The 20,600-nt window shown below is 35.8% G+C and overlaps 1 protein-coding gene across 1 annotated transcript in view; it reads left to right on the top strand.

Moving 5' to 3' along the window:
* Positions 1-11,497: 11,497 nt before the first annotated feature.
* LOC145779441 (cGMP-inhibited 3',5'-cyclic phosphodiesterase 3A-like) overlaps positions 11,498-20,600 on the top strand; it is a 40,687-nt gene continuing 31,584 nt past the window's right edge. The window contains exons 1-3 of the mRNA XM_082591031.1: positions 11,498-11,590; positions 12,235-12,329; positions 15,458-15,528. Of these exons, the coding sequence (XP_082447157.1) occupies positions 12,266-12,329; positions 15,458-15,528 (135 nt within the window). The 5' untranslated portion in view covers positions 11,498-11,590; positions 12,235-12,265. The remainder of the gene's footprint in view (positions 11,591-12,234; positions 12,330-15,457; positions 15,529-20,600) is intronic.

Here is a 20,600-nt window from a genome sequence, read left to right as displayed (position 1 = left end):
GTAGCTCGCTGTGCTTTCTGCAAAAACGAGATCAGCCTACATGCCACAACCACTATTTTTGTGGCAAAAGCCTACCTAGATGTGACTGGGAATTAAAATAAGGTTTGCCCTACAACAAATTTTTTAAAAACATTTTATTCTCTAATCTTTATCATACCGACCTAATAACGCCGTCATGAAAAAATACTACAAATTTGCAGCATTACGAAGAACATTGTGTCGCTGAACTAACTGCTCCAGTAGCTGAACAGTTTTTACGCCAGCGCTTTCATAGACTGCCTTTATATACGTATCTGCTGCACTTAAATGCAGCTTCTTTTTTGTCTTTCACCGTGACTCAACGATGCACTTCAGTGGTGATCCAGAAATTCGTTAATTTTATGTTGATTCAACGTTTGGTGCGGTATGCGACAATGCTAACTAGGACAACTAGGGTAATGGAACAGAATAACTGTAATATTTGTTTATGTTTGTGACTAATAACAAGATTACTCATAAACACATTATTTAATGACATTGTTTGACCAAACCTGTATAAGGTATTCGTTATTATCGCATCAAAATGCGTTGAACTAAGGTAAGAGTTCAGAAGATCTGAAAAAGTCTCCAAAACGCTAACGTTGCATGCACAAAGGCATTTATGACAGCGTTACTGTGTAATGTAGAATAGGGTGGCTCGTTTTTGAACTTTTTTTTTTAATTCTCTCGGGGTAGTGGGGAAATGGTGCCAATGAGTGAGAAAACGCTCATGAAAAAATTTGAGATTCGTAACAAATTGTCTTCAGCCTCCTCATGGGGCTTAAAAATCGAAAAATGGGGTCAAAAACGCAATTTTTCCAAAAATTAAGAAAATATTTTGCAAAAATATTTTTAGTTTGGGTAGATACAATATTGTTTAGATATATCTAATTGACCTAAGAAAAAAAATTGGAGTCATTTGAATTATTGCTTCAGCTTCCTCACAGCTTCTGAAAAATTTCCATTTTGCTGAAAATTTCGAAAAATCATCCATTTAGAACAGACACTCCTTTGTACCAAGACAAACTACAAAATATTCAAAATCAAGGAAAGAAGCTATTTGATATTGCTGCTTGCAACTGTTAAGATTTTACATTTTGCACATGTTCTGCTTCTAAAAAAGTGCCCTGTAAGGAGTAGGGCTTCTTGATTGACCAGCGCTCAATAGAAAAATTATTATTTTTGATATTGACCACCGTGAAACGGTCAGAGTTAGAAAAATGAATCAGCGGAAAAACAAACGGAAACAGTGCCAAGCAGCACAGCCAAATTAATAAGTTGAACGCAGGATTGAACTGACTTCATCATCGTCTGAATGTGACACAGACACATCGGTAACATGTGAAGATAGTGATGCATTAACTTGTGAAGAAGAGCTTGCTGACCATGAGAATATTTTCGATAAAAGCAACCAAAAGAGAAATCGGAGTCTCTCATCTGTAGCTCCAGTGTGCGACAGAGCAGGCGTGTCTGACAAAACAGCAGCCTTTATTGCAAGCTCATTGTTGCTGGACATTGGGGTGATAAGTAAAAATGATGACAGCTCTGTTATAGATCGACATAAAATTCGTCGAGAAAGAAAAAAAGGTCCGCAGAGAAGCACAAAGCTCTAGTGATGCAGATTTTGATTCCACATTTGCCATTTATTATGATGGGTGCATTGATGAAACATTTATAAATGTAAAAAAGGCAGCAAGTTTTCAAAATCACTGGTTAAAGAAGAATATATACGTATGTTGCAAGAGCCTGAATCAAAGTTCATTGGCCATGTCACTCCGGAATCTGGTTCTTCAAAAAATATTTTGAGAGCTATTATAAAATTCTTTACTTCTAACACATCCAATTTACATTTAACCTACTTGAGAGCAATTGGTTGCGACGGAACAAATGTCAATACAGGCACAAAAAATGGAGCTGTTGCACTGTTGGAAAGAGCGGTTGGCAGGCCATTACAGTGGTTAATTTGCCAACTTCATGGGAATGAATTGCCTTTAAGGTATGTAATTCAACAACTTGATGGGAAAACAAGTGGACCAGGTGGATTCACGGGAGAAATTGGCCAAGCATTGGGAAATTGCGAACAAGTTGCTGTTAACGTTAAATTTCGAGCAATTGTGACAGAAACTATAGAAGCGGTTTGTGATGACCTAAGCACTGACCAAAAGTATCTGCAGTATTTGAAATCCGCCGAGCAGTATCAAAAACCACTGTGAATGATCCTGTATTTCAACGTAATCCTGTAACAATATATCATTTACGCTGGCTGACGACAGCAAACAGAATTTTGCGTCTCTATGTGACAAAATTTAACCCATCTGGCATTTTAATTCTTCTGGTAGAATTTTTTATGAAAGTATATACACCAATGTGGTTTAAAATAAAATGCAATCCATCTGCTACACATGGTGCTAAGCACATGTACGAAACAATTAAGAGAACACGCTGCCTGCCAATAGAAGTCAAACAAAGCGTTCTTCCAGTGATGCGAAGAAATGGATATAATGTCTATCCAGAAAGTGTTTTGTTATCCATGGTTGCTGACGACAGTGAAATTATCCGGGAACTTGAATTGAGAAGATTTTTGCGTGCCCCAAACTGATGGCAAAACGAAACAGCAGTGTGCTAGGTTTTGAAATTCCAATCATAAATTTTGACATCACGGCATTTCATGAATTAATTCACTGGCAAAACGTTGATCTCACACCACCACCTTTGCTGCAAGATGTAACAGATGACGCAATGTGCAAAGCAATCAGTCAAGGAACTCCACTACCGGTGCCAAGTGAGCTCTTCAAAATTCCCTGTCACACACAAGCAGTGGAAAGAATGATAAAGTTGGTAACGGCAGCATCCAGCAAAGTTTGTGGTCAAGAAAACAGAGACGGTTTCATTAGAGCAACGTTACTGAGCCGAAAGTTAACGCCGAAATTTGACAATAAAAAGCAATTTAACATTTGAACAGAAACTTTAGCACTAGGCTACTGTGTTCAACATTGCTGTAGCCTAAGTTTTTGTTGATTTTGTTGAATACTTTGATTGCGTTGTTGTTGAATTCGTTGATTGTGTTTTTGTTGAAAACCTTGATTGTGTTGTTGATTATAATTTCGCTGGTTTGAATCGCTTTGAGAAGTCTTGCTGTTTGCTATTGTAATCTTTCGTTTCTAGCACTAGTTGCTACGTTCATCTGATGAAATTGAAAGTAAAATCAACAACAAACAAGATGGTTTATTGCTTCATAATTGTCCTGATGAACACCCAAACTTTTCAGTATTCATTGTAATCTTTAGTAACTGCTGTTGCTACTGTGAATTATCGTTCTTTAGGGCATTACCAAAGTCTTCATTTGAAACATCATGTGTTAATAAGAAAAAGTTACTTTTACTTAAAACAGCAACAGAAACATGTGTTGTTTAAATTCTTTCGATTTTTATCAAAGCTTTCGTTGAGACAACCACGGCTTCATCAGTGATGTAAATTCAAATAAAAGACGTCACTTTTTCCTACCAAATTAACCCAATTTCATTAAAAAATGACGCAACAGCTCAGGGCAGGTCTATAAAGAAAAATACAATGACGTTTTATAGTTTTGTGGTTATGTAGCCACACACAAAAATGCGAATATTTCAGCAAAATGGAAATTTTTAGGAGCTGTGAGGAAGCTGAAGGAATAGTTCAAATGACTCCAATTTTTTTTCTTAGGTCAATTAGATATATCTAAACAATATTGTATCTACCCAAACTAAAAATATTTTTGAAAAATATTTTTTTAATTTTTTGGAAAAATTGCGTTTTTGACCCCATTTTTCGATTTTTGAGCCCCATGAGGAGGCTGAAGACAATTTGTTACGAATCTCAAATTTTGTCATGAGCGTTTTCTCACTCATTGGCACCATTTCCCCACTACCCCGAGAGAATTAAAAGAAAAAGTTCAAAAACGAGCCACCCTAATGTAGAAGGTGTTCAATAAACAAAAACTGATAAACCTATCGTCATTTCCTTGAGTGAGTGGTGCATCTCCACTCATCAGTATCAAGCCTACTTAAAAACAAGTTCAAAAACAAACATTGAACGAAAAGATTTTAAGATATCACACAGAAACTTTATCGCCTCTTGCAAGAGAAGTAATGCATATTCAAACTTCTCGGTAAGCTTTTCTATTGCAGTTAACTACATTCAACCCTTTCAAATCTCACAGCATTCATAAGATATGAGATGTCTCTTTTAAATGGTTATGATCATTAAATTCACAGCCCATCACCTCCTGAAATTTTTAGATTGTAGTAAGTTGATTTGGCCGATAAAATTCATTATTGTTAAGGGCCGCCACAGCTACCAATTCAATTTATCGGCCAATTCAAGGCCGATAAATTTCATTATTATTAAGTGCCGCCACAGCTGCTCTTGACGGCGCACACAAGGGCGTCGGTTGGAAAACTTGCCGTTGTCAGGGGTCTAGAACTGTCCTTAAATTTGCTATAAAAAATTAAAATGTTTTTGATCATGAAAATATTTCATTGTCCTTAAATATTTCTGTCATGTTTTGAGATTCTTATATATTGGGTTGCAGCATCTTTGTATTTTGTTTGCTTGATGGAGTTTTGCTGTGGGTAATAGTCTTATGTGTTTTTACATAGAGCTGTAGGCCTATTCATCGCAGATAAGCGTTGTCCTCATCTTTAACTTAAAAACACTACATCCAATTGCAGCCACTGTCCAAGTCCAATTTCCTGATCCAGGCAAAAGGACAAAAGCACAAAGGCTTTCCCATTTGTGTCTGGAAGGACGTTATGTCTCAAAGGAAGCTGCAGAATTGAATCGGTACTTCAGTTACTCTATACATGTTTTCTTTAGTCGTTCGCATATTATTTTGCATGCAATCTTGCGAAAGATAGCCTATCTGCTGGTTTTTGTAGTTGGGATTTAACGATATGCTCAAAAGAATAAAATTTTTGTTATTTTGTGGTGTTTAAAAGTGAGCGATTTAGTTAATCTTTTTTTACAACTTATTAATTTGTTTTCTTATCCGCTTTAAATATTCATTGATTATATTCTCGGACTGAGAAAACTTCTTTGAGAGCTTGACCCTGGTAGTTTGCATATTTGCAGCGACTTTGAACCATTGACGCAAACCCGGTCACCAAGTTTTGACAATTGACAGAGTGAAGTTTCTCATTGTTGAAGTGTTGTTGTCTTAGAATAATTCCATCCACTAAATGCCGCTAAATGGAGAACAATCTTTGAAGCGGGTCGCTCAAGCGCATTCCTCGAGAGTCGAACCAGCGTCACTTGATCTTGCAGTTTCTTTGTTTGTAAAATCAGGCAACCAACTGAGCTAGTAGGGCAGACAATATTCTTTGTATTTAAAAAAAAAAAAACTATTTTCTGCAGCTTTAAGGAGTCATGTGATGGCGACTGATAATAATGTCTATGATTGCAATCACATAACAACACAAGCTATATGCATTATTGTACTGTAACATATGAAGTCGAATGGAAGATTGCAACTTTGTAACAGAACATGATTGGTGGGGATGCAAAGTTGCAGTAGGAAAAACTTCAATAAAAATCAAGAATTTGTTTAGGCGGAAAAAAATCACAAATCGGAATCAATAATAGCTTTCACGCACGTTACCGAGTTCATGGAAAGAGAACAGAAGAAAAGAAGAAGGAAAGAAAGAGAAACAACCAAAACGATAGAAAGACATAGGTAAAGGGAATCTGTTGCAAGCGGCAACCATTTATGGAATGTAAAAAATAAAACCTACCAGCCTATCATTGTGAATAATTTTATAGCCTACGCTATTTTTAACTTTTGGTCTGCTACAAAAACGTTTAAATCCGGTCCTGATCTTGCTTTACCGAAAAGTTTATGATCTGATCGTGGTTCTGCTTTTCCTCAAAAATCAAGATCCGGTCCTGCTCCAGACAATTTTTGATGGTCCTGAAGCATCTAGATCCAATTCGGTAAACATCTCTGTACAGTCAGTAGGCTATAGCCTACCGTTTAGACTAGGCTACTGTAGCCTAGGCTAGTACAGGATGGTCCAAGGCTCCCAACATGAAGGGCCACATTATAAGGTTTAAGAAAAACTTCCCAGGCCTCATAAAAAGTAATTTTCAGCTTGTTTGCGACTCACAAAAATGATTTTCAGCTAGTAAAGAAGACACAATACATAGCACATGAACAAAATAGCAGACCACATTATTGTTTCTTGTTTTTAGTTATTGTGCAAATCTCTGTTTTGAACTCTGTAGTCGACCGACATAAGCAGGCATCCAAAGTTTCCTCAGACATTATGTTCAGCGTTTCGCTTTTCAATCGCTTCATAATTGAAAAAGTGCTTTCCTACTGTATGTGCTACCGAACATGAAGCACATCTTCAGTGCAAAGTCTTTTAAATTAAACTCCTTCGGAATATTAGGATGGCTACCTGCAAGCACACCAGGCACTGTGGTTTATCATTGCTATTGGCATTGGCAAAAAATAGCTATCTTTCTCACAAATAGAATTGAACTCACAGTTTTCCTTTGACAGTTAATGCAATAGGCTACATTTATGTAAAACGCAGGTAGGCAATAGGTGCATTAACACTTGAGGATTTTGCACTGGAGAATCAGGCATGCCAGAAGTTCGCGGGCCGCATGCGGCCCACGTGCCAGAGTTTGAATCACCTTGGGCTAGTATATAGCATGCACTGTGTCTGTCTAATTTAACAAGTGCACTGGTAAGATAGGCTATATATATCGCACACTCTATCTATAGCCTAGCATTAGCCTACGCTACAAAACCGTAGGCCTATTAAACACCTCGTAGCCTACTCCGCTGAATATCCAACCGTCGTCTAGGTCTCTAGGAAGTTAGAAACCACTTCGTTTTCGTCTGTAAAGATTTTTTTGGCCATTTGAAAACGAAAACATAGAAATAGCCTACATCTTCATAAACTCGATATTAATAACTTGAAATGCATCACCTTATGAAGTTTTACTTATGCAGTCGCAGTTGGTAGCCTACCGTCATTTCCATCCCACAAAATTAAAAAATTTAGGCTACGGTATATTATTTTGTTCCGGAGTTTTAACTAATTTTGCTTGTGGGTCACTGCAAGTAAAACAATATACAATGCAAGTAGCCTAGCCTACATGCCTGTAGGCTAAATCAATTGGATTTGTAATCAAATAAATTAAATCGACTACGCAGCTGATGTGCATTGTGCAATGCTCGAAATGATGTTGATTGTCGGTTCGATACCGCTCTGGAGCACACGGCTGTGTCTCGAGAAGATTAATGAGATGTCAACAAAAGGAGTGGCCTAGCCTACGGTACCGTACCGTAGTTGATTAGATAGACTAACTGGCTTATCCATACGCTGCTTCTTGTCGTCTTGATTGGTTGGTTTGAATTTTTATCGTCGGACTGAGAAAGCCTTTTAAAGTTATTGCTGGCAGTTTACTTGTAGTGACTGGCGTTGGTCCGGTCACCGAGATTAGCAGAGTAAAGTTTCTGATTGTCGAAGTGTTGTCTGTGAATTATTTCATCCACTAGGTGCTGCTGAATGGAGAACAATGCAAAATTTTACGTTGCTCAAGCGCACACCCGGAGAATCGAACTGGTCTGTTGTGTTGGATCTGTAACCGCACTTTACAGTAAGTTGCCATGGTTGTAAATTTAAATATGATTAGCATCATAAGTGAAGTAAAGGTGATCAATGAAAGATAATTTCATTAAAATCTGCGATAACTTCAATACAGTTTTTTTTTTTCTTTGAGACAAGCAAACTTAGGCTCTGAGGCCAACTGGAAATCGCAAGTTGCTTTTCCCTTCTATTGCTATTTTAAGCAGTGCTTCCACTTCTGACAATTGATAAATCCTCTTCAGTTTCCTTTTTTGTCCTGAAAAATCCCTTTTTTCTCAATCGGAAGTCATACAAAATTTCCTTAAAGGCAAGGTTATTTTTGACGTTATTTAAGTTAAAAAAGGTGATAATACAACTTTAAAGTTATTGTAATCTCAATTAAAGTTATTTTAATCTCGATATTTTTCAGTAGCACCGGTATGTCGAAGCAACAATGTTTTATTAGAACAGTAGGCGGAAGCAGCACATATTTTGCAATAACATGATTTAGGCTACTTCTTTCGTTCATGGTGTCCAGCTAAAAAACTGCTTGTCAGTTAGTCGGTTCTGGGACATTTACCACCTGGAGTCCTGGACATCAATTACCACTCTCATCTTTCCCACCCGAACTCTTAACCTATCCTTAAGACCGAAGATGTGCAGGTGGTAAATGTCCAGTAACGAATTATTCATCGATTAACTAATTTATTTATGTGTTTAGTTCGGTTTTCCTTGATGCGCTAACTTGTTCAACTCTCTATATAATATAGGCTGGGCTATCTTTTTTTCTCCTTGTCAGTAACGTCTTCACAATCATTTGAGACTGATGAAAAACTTTAGGATACCAGGCTTATTTATGATACTGACTCAGTCTGACTGTGCACGCTATACATGTTGTATACACACTAAACAGCCTAGCTTGCTCTATTATTATGACACCATACCGTAATACCGGGTAGGTTAGCATAGGCTGTAACTAACTTTTCTAAACCGGTAGGATAGCCTACTATTAGCCTAAGCTTATCACACCTAACTGCACGTCGAAGCTCAGTGAACTTTGTCATTGCTACTCAAGTTTAACCGTAAATCAACGGATTACCTAATTTTAACTAAAAGAATTGAGAACTAACTCACTCACTGCACTCACGTCCAATTTCCAAAATGGCGAGAATAGAAATCAAGCGACGGAAAGGCGAGAATGGGAAAGAGAGTAAGAAGGGTTCCGGAAGGCGAGTGGCGACGGAAACCAGCTGATCATCGTTATTCCAGTCGTTTTTAGAACTTTTCAAAGGGAATATTAATGAAATTTTCTTTAAAATTGCTAAAAACAACAATTCCCTTTTTAAGACCAAATTTCCTTGTAAAATTGTTAAAAATTCCTAAAAAATCCTTCCGATCTTCATTTCCTTTTTTTATCCTTCGAAGCGTTGAAAAATCCCGATTTCGGGATAAAATCCTTCAAAGTGGAAGCACTGATTTTAAGCAAACTTGTTAATTGTAGCCCATGTTTGAACTTGTAGGCTATCCTTGAGTTCGGTGGACAGGCATGAGGCTGGCAACTATAGACTGCGCGTGACTTCTCCATTCATCGTCATCTTCATCGTCAAGTTTTTTTTTTTATTTCCGCTCATCAACCAAAAAAACACTAGCCTATTAATTTCCATAACATAGCAAGAGTATGGAAAAGGGTAAAAGCGACAAAACGCGAACATTAACACATAACATTGGTTGAATGTTTTAAAACTCTGATAGGGTATTCCTGGCAACTTCGCATACTTGTAGATGCTTTGAAACACTGAGGCAGGGGCGGGTTCCGAGTTTGGCAGAGCGAAGTGTTCTCTTGTTGTTGAAGAGTTCTTGTGCCGCTGAATGGGAAAGTAGTCGTGAAATGCGTTGATCAAGCGCACACCCTAAGAGCCGAACTAGCATCGCTTCATTTTGAGTCTTTTATTTTTGTTGATTTTGATTCTGTGCTCTACTGTATAATCACGATTCTGTTTGCATCAATGTTTTCAAAATAAAAAAATGAACTGAATGACGAATAAAGTAAGATTTCAGTTTGGCAACTCTAAATTTTGCAATTTCCAAAACTTCCCCAAAAGAAGATTTTAAAATCACTACTATTGTTTGCTCAACGCGCAACCGTCAGCGCTGTTGTTACTGTGATTTTGCTATCAACGCGCTACTGAGGGGTGTTTTTATAAAGTGAAGCAGAATTTGCACAGTTGTGATTTGTGAAGCCTCCACGAGCAAAATTGTAATTTGTCAAACGTTTTAGCCGAATAAAATGTACGGTAAGACGAATCCCCAATGTTCGATAGCAATCAAGTTAATTGTAGAACAATGTAGAAATAAAACTCAAACAGTAACGTAAAAACGACTCACCAAAGATGCAGCTGATCAAGTAAGGGTTTGGTATCTGCTGGTAAGCACTTGTTTGATTTCACAATCTTTCTATGTACTGATATATAGGATACCAGTAGGTACTTGCATAATGCATAGTGTAATGTAAAGTAGTGTAATGTAATGTAGTGTAAATAAAGTTTTGTAGAACCAGCATAGCCAACTTGAGTTTAAAAAATGATAATATCAATATGTAAATCTATAAGTATAGTATAGTAGTCTTAAAAATTCAATAAACACTGCTGTAAAGTCTGCGCTAATCAATAATAAGTGAACCTACATTTAAGCTTCAAAGTTCATTTAGGTGCAGATTTTATTTTACAATTGCAAACCCTAATTTAAATCGCAGTTGAAGAAAATACCAACAGCAAATGTCATGTTCTTATAGAACTAAATTTCTTTCTACCGCATGAAAATTCTTGTATATTATATATAGTTAGTTTGGCTTAGATTATTACAAGAATTACCCTCCCTTTTTCTCTATGAAAAGTGATCTGTTTGATTTAAATATATATAATACTGTTTGGTGTATTATATATTGTTTAATATATTACTGTGCTTTATATTAGTATAGTATATATATATTATATTGTTTATTGTTTTATTGAATCAGCTACTACAGCTATTTTGTTTTAGGGGCATATATATAATACCGTATATATTTGATTTACAATCAGTATAGCTTATTAAGCAATGTGTTGTTTTTTCAGATTTTAATTTGTTAGTTTTGTCATGTAATCTAATTCAATAAAAGAGTACCATCATTAGAAATGGCATGGGAGAGTTAAGATGATCAACACAGATTTCCAAGATGTTCAAGATTATTTGTTGCAACTTTCCTTTCTAGTTGGCAGTATTTTTATGATCGCAAACACCACAGCTGTAATGTATAGATCTCTTCTGAAGTTTTGTCCAATGAAAGAAGATAATCCTCAAAAATACACAACTTCTACTTCTGAAAGCCCACATGAATATTGCAGCAATGATTCAAGCTACTTTGGAAACTGTGCTTCTAGTACTAACCACTCACCCAGCAGTTTGCGACGTCGAAAATCTTCAAATACATTTGGCAACCATGAACCAATGGCAAAAATGAAAAGCACTTATAATGTTTTTGCCATAAACAAACATTTTCTACCTATTGTTAATGAAAGAAAAGTCTATGATTTCAAATTGATCAAGTTATTTTCAATCTGCTGTTTGTTTGAAAATGTATGTATCATCTCAAGTGCAGTATTTTGTGGTAACTTTGCTGATAATGGATTGACGAAGACATGCAACATTTCTTCTGAAATGGAAGACTGTATAATGAAGAATACTATACTTTTGCTTCGAAAAACCCATTTGTCTTCTGCATTTGGGGCTCTTGGTCTCACAAGTCTTTTTGTGTTTCCTGTTATTTTTTACTTAATGACACATTGCTTTAAAAGTTATGTTAAGAGTTTCATTTGTTCCCTCATTATTCTCTTCTTTGTGCTTTTGTCAAGGTGTTTTGGCTTCTTGCTTTTACCTCTTTTTATTTTCCCCATTAATTGGCATAGTTATACACTGCAAAGGTAAGTAAAGTATGGTGTCCAGGCTATTCTATACATTACATATGTCACGTTTTCAGTGTTTAGTGTTTGACTAGTTAAATATTAAGTTTTTATATATAATACGGTATGTTATATACTTTATCAGTGTCATAACCTATTTTCCCTTATAATATTCATTTAATATAATACTTGTACTACAAATTACTGACTTTGTGGTAGTGTTAACAAATCTTTGCTATAACAAATTTGATAGGCCTATGCAGACAAATTTTGTTGTTTGCATTATACATTTACCCAGCCCTTTGTTATAATTCTTCTTTTTGTTTTAACAAAATGATTGGCTTGTTTTTCTAAATAAAGCATAGGCAAGGGATGGAGATTTACAATCTTCTAAGAAATTGAAATGTATGATTTTCCAGAACACCAATATTCAGATCGTAGATAATTCTCGTTTAAACCACTTTCAACTTATTAACTTTTAACTTCTTTTGCCCCTTTAATCTCTCATCTAGTTTAATTTTTTGGTGGTAGCCTTGTCGGTTGTTTTTTGTATATAGCCTACCTTGCATAAATATTGCAGACTAGAAACAGTCTAGAAAACTGTTTTTTTTTAAATTTTATAGACATTCATATCCTATTCTATGCTAACGTTGAGGTTTTACCAGGTTGCTATCTTCATGGATAGCATTCTTGTCCATGGGCATTGGAGTGAAGTTAACATTTCAAGCTGTGTCTCAACCAGTAGACCAAGATAAACATGGTTAGTGTGCTTCATGCTGCTTCGTGGTTCCCAAGCTGGGGTCCTGAACCCCAATGAGGTTGCTCAAAACTTTTGTGTGGGTAACGACCATCGACTTAGTTTGTCGCAACCATCGACATTGATCTGGCTGTTTAGAAAAAATAGTTGGTCTGGGAGACGCAAGATATTTAAAATCAACATAAGAAGTCGTCATCCAAAAAAGTTGGGAACCACTGCTTTAAGTCATAAACTTCTTATTTTCCTATCGTATGTAACTTGAAGTAATAAACAAATTAAGAAGTAAAACAAAGGTATTTAAAGATATTACTTACATTTTACAAAGTTTCAATCAATGATTGTATTAACAGTTTTCATGTATTAAAATGGGCACTAGTTCGTTTTTCCAGAGTTTTTGTGACTGAAAAACATAAAGAAGAAGAAAAAATAATTGTTTCACAAGACTAGAAATGCTTTGCTGTTTGCATCCCATCTGAAATCACAAACTTTGCTAAATTCATAAACAAATTACCCGATTTAAGTTTTTTGAAAATATAGTTAGCTATTCAACCTACTATTTAATGTAGGTTGAATCATCATCAGGCATGGCCGATGATGATGATGATGATTCAACCTACATTAAAATTAAAGCATCATACTACAAGTTAATATTATCAAATTAGCAGTTTAAGTTGGAAAATGTGTAGTTGCCCACAGTGTTTGTTAACTAATAGAAGTACAATAACACTGCAGTATGGCATATCTTTAATACAATTAATGCTCCCTATTGTGCTTCTGTTTGGGGTCTGCTACTATTCGGCTAGTCCGATTCGGCTAGTTCCCTATTTGGCTACAGTCTTTTTCGACAGACGACCTGCGAACATATGCAATTGCATTTAAATGGTCAACTTTTGACACGTTTTCGCTGAGACTTTATCTCATTAACCTCTATTGTTAATCATGAAAAATGTTGTTTTGATGTAAAACACTTATTTTGAACCAACCCAGACAACAAAATTCGTCGTTTTTACATTGATTCAACGTCTGCAGACCAGGGTTGATCTCTAAGTGGTCAAAACTGGTTTTTAACCAGTAAAACTAGGTTTAAACTGGTCAAAACCCAGAAAATACTTTTATGTAGTGAATGGTCGGCTGCCTGGGCTATGGGCTATTTAGGAAATATAAAAGCAGTTGTGAGTTGTGACCATTTTGATATGCAGGCCTCGAAATAGCTGGCGGCAATGGCCGCCTGAACTTTCATTAATGGCCGCCAATACTGACCTGCCAGGCAGCCACAGATGGTTGCCTGTAAAATTCGTACGAAAGATTATATTTGTCTTGGATTTTTCTCTTGTTTCAACGCCGCCAAAAACAACACATCAAACAGCATTAAGACTACTACCTCAATTACATGACATGCTACATCTTATGTGCTACGCAATGGGAGGGCAAATGTTGCGCAAATTTTATGGCAAAATTGATGGCAAATGTTTTTCATAAAAAAAAATTGTTGGAATAAATTCTTGTACTTCAGTTGGCTGTGCAAATGGTTCATCGTTGTACCAAGAATTTTTTGGTTCATCAGAAACTTATTTTTAGAATTTGAATTTTCTCAATAATTAAAATAACCAACTGATTGAAATATCAAAAATAAACAGAGAAATTGAATATTTTTTGTTCCAAATCCAGTATTTAGATTATTGTTCATCAAAACGAAACATAGTTGAACATCATTACTGAACATGGAGGGTAATATTTTTAATTCAATTGAAAAGCAACTTGATTCATACACTAAAGGGGTTTTGACCAGTAATAGGTGGTCAAAACTGCCCGGTTTAAACCGATCAACTCTGCTGCAGACGTTGAATCAATGTAAAAATGACAGATTTTGCCGCCTGGGAAGGCACTCAATGGTAAACACTGGATAAAATGCAAGAATGCAAAAGAAACGATATTGTGAAATAAAATACAAAATTGGTTTTACAAAACGATATTGTGAAAACAGAAGAATCGGACATACATCTCTCTGAACATTATCATTTTTAACGTAAAAATTCCTTTTTGTGGTCCCTTTGTCTGGAACAAATCCAAACTGTGCTGTTGAAATTTCCGATTTTAGTTTTGGTCTCAATCTCATCATCATGATTCGGAGTAAGATTTTTGTTAGATGATTCACACGGCTAATTGTTCTGTGGAGTGAGCATTCTGTTGCTCCGGGTTTCTTTGGTAAAGTTATGAATATGGAACGTACCATATTACTAGGGGTCTTTCCGGTGTCATAAATATGATTTAAGAGCTCAGTGGTTGGGTCGTTGGATTTAGAATTTTGTAATAGTTGAGGATTCTAATATATTATAAGTTTGCATGCAGACGGCGACGCAGGATACATGTCAATTTTATCTGAGCTAACATTAATAGTTCAAAAATAAATTTAATTCGCTTTTTAGTTTTAAGATCTCAGTGGTTAGGTCTAAACCCCACTCATCTAAAGCTTCGATAATTTCAACTATAAAAGAAACGACATTGTGGAATAAAATACAACATTCTTTAAATAAACAGGCGTCGTTGGATTTGGAATTGTGTAATAGTTGAGGATCCTAATATATTCTAAGTTTGCATACAGACGGTGACGTAGGATACATGTCGATTTTATGTGAGCAAACATTTCAATTTAATTGTTCAAACATTTTGCGCTAAATTTCATTTCAATTTATTTTTCTTTGTCGGAATGCAAAAGAAACGATATTGTGGAATAAAATACAATTCAAAACTGTAGCCGAATAGGGAATTAGTCGAATCGGATTAGCCGAAACGGGCCATTCCGTTCTGTTTGTTGCTAAAACGTTTTCTCTTGCTTTGCCTAAAGTAATCAATGCCAGGTTAGGTAATGGGTAGTTTGTTTCAAAATATGGTAGGAGATCAATTTTAAAAATTTAGGTTTGTATTTCCTGGTTTGGCTTTTATTGCAAGGAAGAACTAACATCGCCTACAAACCAACAAGAGATTTTGTAATAAAATGTAGTTTCTTGTTTGGTAGGGTCTTATGTTTATGACTTATTAAGTATTTTGATTATGCTCTCTCATAGCTTGGTTGTCATCACTTGTTTTAATCAATTTCTTACAACCTGAAATAAACATGATTTCTTCGGCAGATGATCTTGCCGACACTTGCTTGAATGAGCCTGCAGAATCCAAAGTTTCTAGAAGAAAAACGCTTGAAAAGGTATGTGTTGTAGAAAGTGATTATTGGGTGTGGTACAATGTACATCAGTTATGGTTTAAAATCTAAATTGTCTGTGCGACAAAAACGTGCCATATTTCATGCGGAGTCTACTCCATTTCATTATCTGTGATTAGTTAGCAACAGGAAGTCATTTATGCTTTACGCTGTTAGATGTAGACTTTATCGAATTTGACATGAATAGAATTTCTTTTCTGTTGATTAGCGTTAATTCTATGGGTACTGCCCCTCCAAAATCTCCGAAACTACTGCAAACTGGCTACTACAAAACTATCTTTTGTATCACTATTATGTTGTACTGTAATTCAAATTCCAACCCATACTGTTTGCATGTGCAGCTTGTTTGTCCGCTTTCTTGTTGTATTACAATTTTGGTAAAGAGGTCACTTTCTTCAACCACAGACATATACAACCAAGCAACCACTCGGCATTTAACATAATCCATTAAAATTGAACATAAACTATAAGCTACAAACGTTTTCGGCCATACACACGTTAGCCCTTATCAAGTAACAAAAAAATAACTGCTTATCATATCTACACTGAAAATGAATAACTGATCTAAACACTGAATTGAAAAAACGAAATGCAAAATGAAACGGCATAGCATAGGAGAAAGGCACATCACATGGCGTTTAAATTACACGAGGCAAAGGCGCATCATATGACGTATCAAGAAAAGACGTTATTCATTTTCAGTGTAGATATGATAAGCAGTTATTTTTTTGTTACTTGATGAGGGCTAACGTGTGTATGGCCGAAAACGTTTGTAGCTTATAGTTTATGTTCAATTTTAATGGATTATGTTAAATGCCGTGTGGTTGCTTGGTTGTATATGTCTGTTCTTGTTATGTACTTTAAAGAAAAATATAAAAAATTTTGAAGTGTGTTTTGGCCTTAATCTTTTTTTTGCAGAGAAGCTAACTGCGCAGTTAACCATGCTTAAGTTCTAAACTTTTTTTTTGGTTAAAAAAACTACCGGTATAATTAATTTTTAAACCAGTTGATACAATTTTGGAAAAAAGTTTTGATTTATCGTAAACATTTCATTTAAAATGCTGTACATAAGCAAAGGTGTAGTGCTTATTGTTACTGTGTTTGCTTCCACTGAGTCTACGTTTTTTGCCTAAAACTTAAATAGCGTTATTCCACACCACACAACCACTAGATTTCTTACGCTTCACTGGAATCTTTCGCACATTTTTTAATCAACATCCCCTTGCCCTTGCTTTTCGTATTTCAAGCTGAATGATAATTTCAGTCATTTTAAAAGTGTTTCATAAAAATCAGACTGAAAACATTCTCGTGTTTCCGTGGTCTGTAGAATCGAAAAATACAAGATATGTGCGGTTTTATAATCCATGCACTAAGTGACTAAGACATAGGGCACTTAAGTTTGATTTTATGGTGATTGATACGTTTAGTGATGGCATGCAAAATGAAAACCACTGCATGGTCAAATAGTTACACAGTATATACTCGTAAATGCAAAGTAAGGATGACTAGGCTATACAAATTATGGGTAGGGGAACTGGTCATTATCATGTACAATTTTTATTTGACATCTCTGCAGTTATGACTTGGGTTAGTCGAGAGTTAGTTTTTTATGGCACCTAAAGAGTACAGTAGCAAATGTAGTGCACTACACTTACACTATGGTCTATGGAGCTCTACAAAGTTTACTATTATGACTAATCAAGTAATCAAAAATGACTTGTGAAATTTTTTTTTTATATCCTATGCGAAGTTTTAAGAAAGCGTTGTATTGTGAGAGTAGTCTAGTTCAGAGTATATTATACAATGAATTGGTATGACACATTTTGTCTTTGTTTTTAGCATAATAATGTTTTTGTAAAAAAAATTATCTCATTTTCTCTACACTAAGCACGGTAAATTGAGAGAATACTGGCTATACAAAAAGTCTACTGCAGTATGTTTAGCTAAAAATATATGTTTCTATTAGTAAGCTAAAGCGGTAGTAAATAAAACGGGTCGAGTCTTTTCGCAGAAGAGCGTCTTGTCATGCCAGGAAAGTACTGCGTAATCACAGACGCACCACTCTCTTACTCATCGATGGGTAGTGTGTTCGCTTTCAACTGCGTATGTTCTTAAACGCAGTCGCGTTCATTTGCGTAATGGTTGCATTCGGCACAGAAACTACCACAGTTCATGCTTTTGTGGCACCGCAAAGTGCTTCAAATGAGGAAGAGCAGTTGGTAAGGTTTTATTATAGTTAAAACAGCGTCTGTATATTATACTATGACCCTTACTCATGCATAAGTTATAGGCTAATAACCTATTTACTCCATGTTTAAGAGTTTAACTGACAGGTATTTCAGATACTTCAGGTGCATACAGACCAGAACTGTTGGAAGACGTTTGTCTGTAATGTTTTTCGTAGTTTTGATAACTTCTTCACCTAGTTAAAGAAACATGAGAAATATTTTATTATATGAGAAGTATCAAAACTTGTTGGAAACAGCAACAAAGAGACAGTGAGATTAGTTGGTTTCCAGTGACAAAATTAGAAGTCATTATGGAATAACAAAACGAAGTTATATTCCAGCTGTCAACAGTGATCTTTGTACATCTGCAGACGTTGTATCAATGTAAAAAAGACAGATGTTTGTGAGTTGGCATAGATTTTCTTAGATGCCCGAAATTGCACCATGTTGTGGTTTAGAGTAGACAGCATTGGTGACAACAGAACACACATTACCACGAGGTTTTCAACATGGTGCACTGCCAAACCCAATATAGACAAGTTAGTACTCGTTTATTCAACAACAGCAACGTGTTTGAATTTGTCTTTTACCGTTCAATTGCGTCCTTTTAGATCTCCAGAAGTTGGGCATAGTGCTCCAACGGGAGTTTGGGCCAGGTGAACACACGAAGAAGACCTTGATGCTTTGGTACTAGTCTCAATTCAGAAACCAAAAATTTAGACCTTAAAAACACCGTTGTGCAGGACAGGTGTGGTACACAAGACGAAAGCGCCTTTGTTTTTTCCATTTAAACCTCGAAACTAATCGCTTATAAGCTTCCTCTCGAAAAAGAACCTCCCACCCCAGACAGCAAAACCCGTCACTTATATTGATTCAACGTCTGCAGATGTTGAATCAATGTACAAATAACGGATAATTGCGGTCTGGTATGTTTGTGGGCTACTTTCTCTGGGCCTACCTTGTCTGGAAAACACTAATTAAAACACACTCGTCGACGTTTGTTATACCTGGCCACGTAGGTTGGAAACAGTCACAATTTTGAGTTAACTTGACAGGAGTTCGATTCTACACCAAAGCGAGTTTTTGTTTTAGACTTTTTTGACGATGAATTTTCGAAATACGGGTGCAGTCGTAATACATAGTGAAGAGATTTTTTTATTATCAAGCAAATGTTGCTATTTCCACATTGTTTAAACATATAGTTACGTTACAAAGATGTAATACTGCACTAGTAACTTTTTCTGAGTAGATTGTCAACCAGTTGTGGTCACAGCAGGACGGGTTGTTAAATGGGTCCATATCACAACCTACGTCATCATAAATTGACGTAGGTTGTGAAATGCAAAATGATTCAGAAGTTTGGGTGTTTCATTCAGTTCACTTTCCTTTATTTATTCACCTGTAATCATTTCATCTTATTTACTGCATGCGATTTGCTGCAGCATCATTAGATACATGTTAAGTGTGTTTTGGTTCTAAAATATTTCACTTTTTCACTCAGCTAATGCTTTTGTTGAAGCAGTTTCTGAAAAGAGCATAAATTAGTAAAACTCTAAATGAGAATTATACGACCAATGGCCGTTTTACGGACGTCAAATCAGCTTGTCTTGTTTTTCTCAGTTTATTGGGCGCTTTAAATTCATTTCTAAAACCATAACTTTATGGCATGGCAAATCTATTTTGACACTTTGATTGTTGCAGGTTGATTACGTTCAATGACTAATTGAGTTCAGTACAAAAGTTCGTCAGTGTGCATTGAACGCATTTAAATTCTAGTTTCTCCATGTTCCAAGTTACTGTTTTTCAAGTAGGCTGCTTCTCTAAGACAGTATCAGGTTTCATCGGAAATTTTAAAAGTAGCGTATGTTCAAAGCTGATAGTATGCACTGCAGCGTTTTTACTTAACTTTTGAAGTTTTAGATGAATATTATACAGCCGGAAAGTCGTGAATGCACTCTAGTAAGAAAAAGCAGTGCCTATCCCTATTCTAGAAAATATATTTAAACATTTCTGCTAAGTAGTGATGTTTGAAAATTGCAAAGATACTGATTAAATCATAAGTTCTGTTTTTTTAGTTCTTCAGTCAAAAAATAGCGTATAAATACTTTTACATTGTATTAGTTTTTATGACAGGGGTTCATGAAAGAAAGTAAAATACACGATAGTTTTGTTGAATAATGAAGGAAGGGTGCGTAGCCTATAATCTTTCTGAGCAGCTAATAGCAGGCTACCAGTTAGGACTTAGGATGACATAATCTAGACTTGAGGTGCAATAGAATCGCAGTTTCATTTAAATCGTTGTCGTTCGTATAAAGCAGAAAGTTTGTGATTAGAAAGTAGAATTACAGAAAGTTTACAATGGTACCATCAATATTATGTACCTTATTTTTTTCCAAAATTTAACTTGAACTTGAGCATTATCATTTTTACGTCACTAGATGGCGTCTTATCTTTTTTCACTTTCAAAAACTGATAATTTTCACATCCACTCAATACATGTCACGTTTCGCTGGTTGTGTGCTGTGAATATCAAGACCACTATGACGCTTTTAGTGGTTTAAAAGGTCTGTTTATCTCGGCAGAGCTACTTGGTTTGCTTGCCAACGGTTAAAGCTTCGATTACATTTTCAATCCACGTAGTGCATGTTCGGTTTAGCTATTTAAGATGACTTCTAAAAGTCGCGTTTACTGTATTTGGTTGGGTCTGCTACTATTCGGTGAGTCCGATTCGGTGAGTCCGATTCGGTGAGTCTGATTCGGTGAGTTCCTAACCTCTAACCCCTAACCCTAACTCCTAACCCTTAACCCTAAAACGGCAATGATAATTAG

Source organism: Aplidium turbinatum, chromosome 11, assembly GCF_918807975.1.
Source record: "Aplidium turbinatum chromosome 11, kaAplTurb1.1, whole genome shotgun sequence".
NCBI lineage: Eukaryota > Metazoa > Chordata > Ascidiacea > Aplousobranchia > Polyclinidae > Aplidium > Aplidium turbinatum.
This window is presented reverse-complemented; position numbering and strand designations above follow the sequence as displayed.